Source organism: Scophthalmus maximus, chromosome 3, assembly GCF_022379125.1.
Source record: "Scophthalmus maximus strain ysfricsl-2021 chromosome 3, ASM2237912v1, whole genome shotgun sequence".
Taxonomy (NCBI): Eukaryota; Metazoa; Chordata; class Actinopteri; order Pleuronectiformes; family Scophthalmidae; genus Scophthalmus; species Scophthalmus maximus.
In genome coordinates, this window is record NC_061517.1 from 24,750,907 (window position 1) to 24,762,167 (window position 11,261).

General features: G+C 44.8%; 1 protein-coding gene across 2 annotated transcripts in view; it reads left to right on the top strand.

Moving 5' to 3' along the window:
- Positions 1-7,920, top strand: part of galnt9 (polypeptide N-acetylgalactosaminyltransferase 9) — a 106,651-nt gene extending 98,731 nt beyond the window's left edge. For both annotated transcript variants that reach the window (XM_035638827.2, XM_035638826.2), the window contains exons 8-11: positions 470-607; positions 2,261-2,356; positions 6,498-6,665; positions 6,931-7,920. In XM_035638827.2, coding sequence (XP_035494720.2) covers positions 470-607; positions 2,261-2,356; positions 6,498-6,665; positions 6,931-7,077 — 549 coding nt within the window. In that variant the 3' untranslated portion in view covers positions 7,078-7,920. The remainder of the gene's footprint in view (positions 1-469; positions 608-2,260; positions 2,357-6,497; positions 6,666-6,930) is intronic.
- The last annotated feature ends 3,341 nt before the right edge of the window (positions 7,921-11,261 follow it).

The window sequence follows — 11,261 nt, forward strand, 5'->3', positions numbered from 1 at the left end:
GCGTGTGTGTGTGTGTGCGCGTGTGTGCGTGTGTGTGACCTTTCTATGGCCATTGGCCTTTCATACGTACATACAGTACAATAGTATTCATGTACATGTAAGCACTGCATACAGATATTGACTTTGTGTGTACAATTATGCGTGTGCAGCCATTAGGCATTTCCCCCGATCAATCTCGGAAGCCACCTCATAACGCAGACAGGGCCGTGAGGGCTCATAATTAAGCAGCTGATTAGAATTTGCTCAGCAGAGATCATGTCTAATGAAAGAAGTATGAAGGTCCCGCATGACGGGCGCGTCTATCCATCCCTCGACTGAATTCGTGTTGCATCCTCTCACCACCTCAACACTCTCCGCGCCTCCCATTTCTCCCGCAGCAGGGACTCTCTCTCTCTCTCTCTCTCTCTCTCTCTCTCTTGGCTAAATCCTTTTTCTTCTTCTTTGTATTCTATTACTATTCGCTTTACAGAACCCGGGGGTTGATTTCGGGGACGTGTCCGAGCGCCTGGCCTTACGGAAGCGGCTGCAGTGTCGGAGTTTCCGCTGGTACCTCGAGCACGTCTACCCGGAGATGCGGATCTATAACAACACCATCACGTACGGCGAGGTGAGGGAGGACACTTGCCAACAGGATTACTGGAAATACTCTGCATGTTAATTGTCCTATATCCCTCATCTGTAATACTATTACAGAGCTGTAACAGAGATAGGGCTGCAGACAGTGGGAGAGAGCTAATTTGATTCCATAGCCGATGAAATGCAGAAAATTGGTTGGGCGATAACTTATTAATTTGTGAGCTGTAAACTGTCAGGATCTTTGCTGTGACATATGATGAATGTTTATTGATGAATGTTCGCGAATGACAGCAGCTTGTTATGGTCTGCCTGGGACAAAACTCTTTGCATTCAGCAGCACTCACACCCAAACTGAGCAGATAAGCAGTTATGGGTCAACCGGTGACAAATGCTCATTTCCATAAATCCAATACATATGAATTCACCGTAAACAACCTAAGATTCAGGTATCTTACCGGACAGGATTAGACACAATGTCCTCGTAATGATGTTTCATTGCAAACATTTATTAGGATCATGACGGGTTGAAGAACTGAACGCGCTGCAGAGTCAGAGTCAGTCCCTCCTATTGGTTCCAACAATTGAAAACCAAGGAAAACCGTTGTGCTCTTGCAACTGCAATGTCTGAATGTATTAAAATAATCCTCTAAATTTAACAAAGCAATGTAAATTTACTCCCCCCTTTGTTTCCCCCGCCGCCTGCCTTGGCTCCCGCACCCGGCTAATGGATTCCTTGGAGCCTCAGCCACTTAAGTAGCCCTATTTCAGATCTCTTGACAAGCTGGGAAACACTTACCTTTTGTTGCCACATAGCTCAACGGAGTCTCATCCGTCCGCCGCCTAACATCAGCTGCGCACTAGACCACGCCGACCGGACCAGCCCGAGCGGAAACCTCCCTGGCGACGGCGCATGATAGATAGTTCACACTTCGGAAAATGAAGCCGTACGCATTCAAATCACGCCGAGCAGAGGCCAGTGCTCACTGCACACCATCTGCAGGCCTGGGGGAGAGGGAGGGGACAGAGCTGGGACCGGCTACCGCATAATATTTTACTATTATGGCCCAAGCGTCACTCTGAGATGATCTGGGACTCCTCTGTGTGAACAGGCCACCGTGGATCTGACATTGACAGGGTGCAGGACAGGAGGCGGTGTAAGATGGCCGCTCAGATTGGCCGGAGATTGAGAAAAGCCTCGCAAGCATTTGGCAATCGAATTGGTTTCATTTCATGTGGCAAATGTGACGACGCCAGCCGGTAGAACGTCGAGCAGTCTACGAAAAAGGTTCCAACGAAATGTTTATGTGCACGAGGGTTTGACTGATACGAGCTTACGTTGCGTTGGAGCAAATTAGCCCATATTGTGAGCTTAAGTAAAGGATGGTTTGATTTCTGTAGAAATCCTGTAATCGGGGAAAAATCTTTCCCCAGAGTTGTCTCTGATTGGAGTGATCATCGCAGAAACTGCTCTTGCTGTAAAAGACACGCCAATTAATTGTTGTCTGTGGTTTAGTCGCTCTTCTATGAAACTTACACTGATGACAGACATGAGATTCTCCCCTCCGTCGTAAGCGTGCAAAAGCAACTTACCGACGCTGAAATTAAAAAAGCTTCCCGGAAAAACCATCCTCGCGTAAGGGGAATCTTCATTTCAAGTAACAGCGTCTCTTGTGTCGCCCCTCAGGTGAGGAACAGCAAGGCCAGCGGATACTGCCTGGACCAGGGCTCCGAGGACGACGACAAAGCCATCCTCTACCCCTGCCACGGCATGTCCTCCCAGGTCAGAGCCCACTCGTGGGCTGTTGGTGGGCCCATTTCACATGCAGTGTTCATGCAACATCTGTCAATAATGAAATTGGTTAAGCTGCCAGTCAGTCAGTCAAGGTAGAGTTGATTCATCCAAAATGACATCACAAGTGCTTCCACTGTATTTTTACACTCAAGGACTCTTTAAGGCGATGCGGCATAATTGATCACCTCTTCAAGGAGGTCTAATTTTACTTATTGCAAAAAAAAACCAAAAAACAAATACAACCGCTACATTTCCAAACTTAGTGAGTGATCTTCATTATGTGTGGAATGCTCTAAGGATTCCAGAGGCTCACCAGTCTCTCCTCCGCCCACCCTTAGTGAAACGGGGTAAACAAATGGAGATTAATTTGGCGTCTTTGTACCATTACATTACGGTGATGACCGACATTACTGTGGGCAGGCCAAATTCAATTTTGTGGGACACTGTGATTTTGCATTCCTTTTTTTTTTTTTTTTACCAATGCTCCTTTTACTTATAGAAATATATAATTGGCCAGACTAAATCTGCATGGTGCCTCTGAGGAATGAGGCTCTTTCTGCCACTATTGGAAATCTAAATCATGGCTAATGTACCTTTGTCAAGTAGTATAATGCGGTAATGGAATGGCGTAGCGTAGGAGCTATACACAGTCTGAATTATGCTCCACTTACATACACATGAACACTAGTAGTCTTTCAAAGGTGACATATTATGCAAAAATTACTTTTTCAGTGTTTCTGCACATAGCTGTGTGTATCTGTGGAGCCTGCCAACTCACAAACTGTGAAAAAGGACCACCCTGTTTTTGTTTGTGAGCTGGCTAAACACTACAGCCTGGCTCAGATTTCTCTTCCACTGTGAAGTCACAGTTGGACTCTTTTGGGGGGCAACCCCGCCTGCAATCTGAGAATCTCCACTTCCCTGGTGGAGGGGCTTGACATTTCCTACAGATTTTGAAATCGACCAATCATAACAGACTGGGCCAGCTGGGTCCGATCCGAGCAGACTGGGGTTTATCGGGAGGGAGGGGCTAAAGGAAATCCAGGTGTTTTAGACAGAGGGGGAAAAGAGGAGCTGCAGGAATGGGCAGGATGGGCACACTGATGCCTTTTCTGCACATTGGAGCATGTAAAACTTTTCAAGTGGCAACACAAATTAAAAGTATGAACCTGAATTTCAGCATAATATGTCACCTTTAAAGTAAATGAGGTGTCTTCTTATTGGTTCATGCATGTGCAGCAGTGCAAATAGGGCTGCGTGAAGGTGAATTCACTGTAACGCAGACTCACAGTATTCTCTTTCGAGTGTCCGGTGTCTGTTCTCAGGTGTGCGTGGTACCGATGGACAACCTCTGCACCACTTATTGCTAAGGGGCCTCTTAAAAGTATAACATGGAACTTTTCTGCATTAGAGTACCTAAAAAGGACTAGACCCACTTTGTATATTTTGTTGAAAAGTGTACTGACATAATCCCTAGTGTTTCCAGCATTTGTCAAACCCATAGAGTTCTTAATTATAACCAAGGTAAGATTGGTCGTTTGTGAATAGCAGAATGGGTCAGCATTGATTTTGAATCCAGTTTTAAGCCCAAATCTTTTACAATACACATTATAGATCTTCTTTTAACTTTATATTTTAACTTGATGAAGCAGTTTAGTCATCGGACATCTGAGTCTTATGTTACCACAGAAACAAGCTGAGCAAACATTAGTGACAACTTGACCCGCGGTCCCACAAAGATGTCCTGTTTCCATCCAAACACTGTCAAATAAACACTGATTTCTAACGTGACAGTGCATTATTCAGCGTTTCCACCAGGTTTAGCCACCGGGCCTGTGTGTTTTGGAGAGGAGGAGGGCCCCCCGAGATAAATTCACTCCCGGTGAAATCCTCCTGAACGTGTTATGAGAGAAACAAGCTGAGCAAACACAAGCGGCAGCTCAGTCTGAAGTCCCTCCAGGATGATTTTTAATGTGCAAATGCTCTATTTAGTGTTATTACCAGTCTTAATCACCTGATCTGTTTAAGAGAGGAGCAGACATCTGTGGATAATTTGGCTACTGGTAAAAAACAACCTCCTGAATGATTAAGAGATTTCCTTACCGGGGGAAAAAAACTGGACTGCAGTGAAGATCCCGCGCTCATTGACAATGATTCACCACGTTCTGTGGTTTGTTGGTGTTTGGAGTGAGAGGCAGAAAATGACACATTGTGCTTTTAAGTCTCCCCTATACAAGATTGGGAACAGGTTGGAGTGCAACACAATGTACAAAGACTCAATCTCATATTTATATTGTCACAGAATTGCGCCATTAATGAGCCAATTAAGAAACTTGTGATCAGCCCGACCTCCAAAGTGGCTTTTACGATAACTTTTACGATTGGCGGGAAATCAATGGAGCGTCTAATGGCACAGGTTAATTGGCCTGGCAGAACAATTTCCTTGCCTTAATTATTTGTTATGGTCCCATTCTAAATGTATTAGCGCATAAAGGGGGCTGCCTGACTGAACTGTAAACAAGTGTTGATGGGGATGGGGGGGGGGGGTTCGTTGAGTCCACTTATAGTTTACACCATGGATAAATCTGTGCAGAGCGAAAGCCCTGACACAGCAAACCCCCGAGTTCCACGAAAGTTTCTTTAAACTACAATGACCTTTAGGTCACCTTGATAGAACTAGCACAGTAGCATAGAGTACGGCCTAAAAGTTTGAAATATGTTCTTCGTATACAAATGCCTTCCAGAATGATCCTTTCCAACATCCTCATGAGCAGCCCAACGAGCTCCGGTGAACCTTGAGCGACACGAAGCGGCTCATTGCTGTTTTTGACTTTCGTTCGGAGACATAGTCATATCAGTTTGATTAACAAATGTTCTTGATCACAAACTGTAAGAATATCAGTATACTACAATAACACCTTTTTCTTACTTTTAAGCGATTACAAGGGCCATTGTTGTGGGGTCGAGAATTCCCTTATAATCAAAGTAATTCTCTTCGTCAAACCCTCTGAAAGTCTGTTCCTAAAATGTGAAGAACAATCCCAAAGGGACGGAGAATGATGCAGCATATCATTCATCACAGTCTTGGTTCAGAGGCACCCTGTATACCGTGTGTGTGTGTGTGTGATTCAGGACAGTTGGCATCTCATTTTTCAAGAAGATCACTCCCATAAATATTAAATGTTATCTCCACTGTATCCTTACGTAATAGATGCGTATCATCGCTGAGCTGTGCTTGATTGAACTGTGAGGGATCAAGTTTTGTTTTGGGAAAATGCTGTGGTATTAATAAGCTGTGGCCCACAATGGCACCCATGCAGTGCTGTAATGTACGCGTTACATAATACGTGCCTTGTAATTTTTGAATCTGGGAAGTTTTCCTCAATCTGACTTTTTTGGCATCTGCTTAAAAAAATATGTTATTAAACCATAGACAGTAGAAAGCAAAAGTAAAAGAACATAAAAGTGATATGTGGGTATAGCTGGCTGTGGCTAAAAAATGTTTTGTTAATTTAAAGTTGGGGGATGGGGGGGGGTTAATTTTAAGAAATTAACGAATAAATATATATACTTTTTCAAACTGATTTAATATGAATGGTGGCAATGCATAAAAGATAGTGATATAGCTGGAAATGCTCAAACTACAGTTTATTTTCATAAAGAAACTCATTTAAATGGTCAGTAAAAACTGAACAACACACTTTTTAGCATTAAGTGTTAAGAGCATTTTCCTTTTTGTGGGCAATATCTAAAGTGCAATATCTGCAGTATATTTCTTGGTATTATTCTATAGATACACAGTGTATAACTCAAGTCAATTGCATTTTTGTCTAAAATAACCAGCTCGAAATTGTATAAAATAGAATATAAAAGCGCGACAACCATTGTGTCCGTTAGGCCGTATATGTAAACTAGCCCTGAAAACTTTCCTAACTCTTTACCAGTTGAAGTGTCTTTCTTTTTGGGGCTGAACAGCTAAAACCTCATCACCGCGCAGCACATTTGCAACAGACATTGAGGTGCTCTCTAAAAAAAAAAAGTTCGAGTGTGCGTTTTTGGAAGCTGCGAGTGCCGCTTCTGTGCCTGAGTCCCGCAGCGGAATGCGTCTTTTGTCGTCCCTGTGCCGCAGCTCGCGCGCTACTCCTCCGAGGGGCTCCTCCAGCTGGGACCCCTGGGCTCGACCACCTTCTTGCCCGACACGAAATGCCTCGTCGACGACGGCAGAGGACGCACTCCCAGTCTGAAAAAGTGCGACGTGGTTTCAAGGGTTTCCCAGCGGCTGTGGGACTTTACGCAGGTAAAAAAAACAAAAACACAATCTGCCCCTTTTCATGACGATCTTCAACACTGCAACACTTCAAATGTGCAACAGTAAATGAACACACGGTGCTCCACAGAACAAGTCACATTCAGATTGTAGGACTCAGGGATCGAGCCAATCGACCGCCCCCATATATTACTGAATGCCTAATAACTGTAACTGATGCCATAACGACAGGCATTAGAGTACCGGAGCGATTCTGCGAACGACCGTCTTCATTTCCATTGTGTTGTGATTGCAGAACGGTCCGATCATCAGCAGGGACACCGGCCGATGCCTGGAGGTAGAAATGTCCAAAGACGCCAACTTTGGCCTTCGCCTGGTGGTCCAGAGATGCTCCGGTCAGAAGTGGATGATACGAAACTGGATTAAGCATCCCAGGCACTGAAAGCCAGGCGGACGGCCTCTGAGGGCGGCTCGGGCGCCGTCTCGAGTCGCATTTCGGAGCTCACGCCGCGGACAGTTTTTTTTCTTTCGGAGAGGAGCAGAGACTGGCGGCGCCGGTGTGTGGTATTTTCACACCCTCGGACGGCAACCGCGCACCGAGCCTCGCTCAGGCCGCAGAGCTTCCCCCGGCGAGCGTCGAAGGGGAGCAGAGACCTTGTGGCAGGGCGCGGCGCCTGAAATGGCCCGCGTCTCTGACATTCAGCCACATGTATAGAATAGAGTGACGGAAACACCCGGAGGTGGTTTCGAAGTCGGAGTGACTCTTTTGTTTTTACCGTACAACTAGCCATGTGAGACAGAGAGAGAGAGAGAGAGAGAGAGAGAGCGCGCGCGTGTGTCTTTTGAACAAATCAAAAGATATAATTGCCGTCAAATTGCCACATCCAAGTGATCATTTTGGGCTGCGATTTGGAGAAATTGCCTTGGACACATTGAGCCGCCTTGGCAAGTCATGTGAGAGGCTTCAGGGGGGGCTGCCCATCATCTGGTCGGCAGGCATTTCCCTCTCAACCACACAAGCCGCTTCAGTTCGTTGTTTCTTTGGACTGTGTTGCTCTGCGGGAGCAATCGTGTGCCTTTTTTCCTCTCGGTTTTTTTTTCTGCTTCATCTGACCAGGGAATGTCAGTCCCGCAAAGCATGTACAAAATCATTTGAAAGCTATTAATATATAAAAAACTAATGTATAAAAGGAGGGTAATATATTGTGTAAAAAAAAAAAAAGTGACAAATTCCTATCCGTCCTCTGATAACAATTAGGATAATTAAAATCATTTCTATGATGAATTCGCCTCGTTCTCTTTTTCAAGCCGCCAATTCGAAGAAGTCAGTGTCGACATTTCGCTCCCTCAATGTGCTTGGCTGTGTTACAAAAAATATATATGTATTTTGGAGAAAAAAACCTGTTGCTAACGTCGCCGGCACAATTGGCTGCCTTTTGTTGTGCCTGCACTTAACAACCACCTAGAGCCTCCGTCAGGTTTTCTTCTCCTGTGCACTGTAATTGTTCCAACCGCCCACTTGATAACTGGTCTTCAGAAAGCCCTGAAAGGTTTCCATTTATTATTCTCAGAAAGAAACTTTTCTTTTAGTCTAGTTTTTAAGTTTTACTTAACTTTTTCCCATGCCCGGCCAAAAAAATGTGACAGCTTCGGAAAAGAAAAACTTGGATTGTCTCGCTTTCAACGTCAATATCAGAACATGTCGAAGAGACAATCATCTGTATTTCCATTATGCGTGTCACCTAGGAAGCCCAAGGAGTGAGAACAAATGAGTACGATGGAAACATGAGAGAGTCCGCCGGAGACTCGTGGTGCTACGGTAAAGCTTAAAATCTGTCTGCGGCAGCAGTCATTTCTCCTGGCAATGTTGACAGCCGGCTCTTGTCTTACATTGTCTGAAATCAAGGAGTCATTGTTTGAATAGAATAATCTCGGGCATCAACTGTTAAATCCGCCATATTGTGCCACGCGAGAACAGAACGCTCGAGAAAGGCGCAGTGACAATTGTTGTCAAAAAGATTGCCCGGTTCCACGTGCGCCCGTGAGCCGTGACAAGTGGAACCGGCGTGCATGGATAAAAGGATCCCGGGGAGCAGCTCCACCATGAAGGAACGTCGCCTCAATCGAATTATCGGCGCCACGCAACGCCAAAAGGCCAGCTGTGAAAATGTCCTCTTTTTTTTTCCCCCGGGAGGCAACAGCAGCAGATGCTGATTCCTTTTCCCATTTTGGAACGTAGACGTCGTGCTGCAACGGGATGTAAGCACAAGCGGTTTCCCTGTGCGTCCAATCTGTTTGTGTTTTTCTCACCCTCCTCAAGTGCAGATATGTGCTGTGCATTTCAGGGACGCAGTGGAAATCGCAAAAAAAAAAACACGTTATTTTTCACCACGCCGTCCAACCTGGACGTTCCAAAGGCCCGTTTTAATTTGGTTTCCAGCCGGTTTACCCTGAGAGATTGCCTGCACTTGCCGCCGCGTCGCGCTTCTTTGCCTCTAATCATTTCACGTAAGCAATGCATCATCTGTTTCCCCCCACACGCCAACCCCTGCCAGAGTAATATCTTATTCTGGTCTCCGACAAGGTTTGCAAACACAGTGTCAGACGCAGTCTCGTGCCACAGAGCTTCACCTGCTGAGTGGATTTAACAGTGGGCTGCAGACAGCAGAGACCAAGGGCTGCAGAACTATATGTGGCCAAACTCGATTTGTTGTAGGTGGTTTGCATGCATGCATGTGCACGCTCAAAGGAACAAGTATACGATGATAATTGACAGTACTGGTTGCGGTATTTCTTTTTAAGTATAAAAAAAAATTCACTTTGTAGATTTAAAATTAAGTAGTGTGCATGTTTACACAGCAAGGACGTCGTGATAATCTGGAATACAAAAAGTCAAAGTCATTCTCTGAATCGAAGCCCCCCGGTTCTGTGCGAAGAAGCTCAGCGTGACAGTGTATTAACCGAAAATGAATTTTGGGGGTGGATTTTCATTTCAAGGTATAGGGCTGAGAATTGACATCGGGGGATTAAGGTTAGTGTGTGTTACAGTACACAGGACGTGTGTGTGTGTGTGTGTGTGTGTGTGTGTGTGTGTGTGTGTGTGTGTGTGTGTGTGTGTGTGCGTGTGTGTGTGTGTGTGTGTGTGTGTTTGTGTATGTATGTATGTATGTATGTATGTATTAGAGCCGCAGGCGCGAGCGTCAGACAGCGGCGAATGAGCTCAGCGCCCACGAGGTGAAGGGGAAGGTTAACCAGCATTAGAGGTCTTATCTTGCCTCAGTGTGGATGGCACGGTGACACTGAGTGATGAGCTGGTGGAGGGTGGCGGGATAAGGTGTGTGACACAGGGAGAAACGGGGAGTGGTGTGTGGGGATGCGGGGGGCGGTTGGATGGACAAGGACACGGCATCCGTCCCCCAAGCAGGGACCCTCTTTCGTTCTCATTGTGACGCTGACAATATTCCTTTTTGCAGGGATGTTGCGGGAGTTTGGTGGGTTTTTTGCTTTTCCACAACATCCCGTGGAACCGTTGCAAAAGGCGGCGTTTACATTTTTGGAGACCAAACCAATGCTAATTCCCTGGACGGCACACGTATTCATAACTGTGAGGGGAGGGGGGGGGGCCAGGAGAGCGGTCCCAGGTTTGTTTATCTGCAGAGTAACTGACAGCAATTACGACTGCGTTTGGAAGGCATCTGAACAGATCAGGCAGCCTCAATAAGCAGAAAATTTCCAAAGTTTTGATGAGCAAAGTTGGAAACGCAAACATACAATGTATAAAGTAGATGTCTCCGATCCACCCTATAGAAAATTGTGTGCACGGGCGCAATGGAAATGTCATCTTTGGATATTCACACAAAAAGTTCTTTCAACTTTTAGTTAAAAAGGGAGAAAAAGCCCCTCATCCTTTTTCACGACAGAATCAAATCTATTCAAATCCATTAATAACAGGGTTCCTACGCAGTATGGAAAAGTGTATGATTTGTTTTCAGTAATTTCCAGGTGTGGATAATCATTGAAAAAATCATAGCTGTGGCAAGATTTTTTCACTGATAAGTGATAAACTTAGGCGGAAGGATAAGTAGTCACCATCAACCGTGCATTATTTAGATTATCCTGGTGATAACTAGTTACTTTGTACTATTTCCCATGTTGATGAGTTTAAATATCAATATTTCAATATGAGAATCAGGTCGTAGAACAGGTAGCATTGGCATTGGATGTATCAATAATATTCCAATATCAATCCGCGCATCACGATCAAACTTCTGGAGAAGCCAGTGTGCAAGATAGTAGCTACACAGTTGATTTTAAAATTATTTATTTAAATAATAATATTCACTGAATAAAATAACTTATAACATTTATTTATTTAATTTACTTACTAACTAAACATCTAGCTATTTGTACTCGGACGTTAAATATGGTCTCAAAAATCTACAGAGAAGTCTGGAAATTGGAGTCTGGAAAAAGTCTGGAATTTTGAAATGGAAATGTGTAGGAACCCTGCAATAAGGGTTATATTATATTGTTGTCTGAATAACATCCACAGTGCGAATGGGAAGGACAGCAACCTAAAAAAGGGAGATGTTTGGTGTCGTGGTGTGATCCAGTCTGTCACTACAG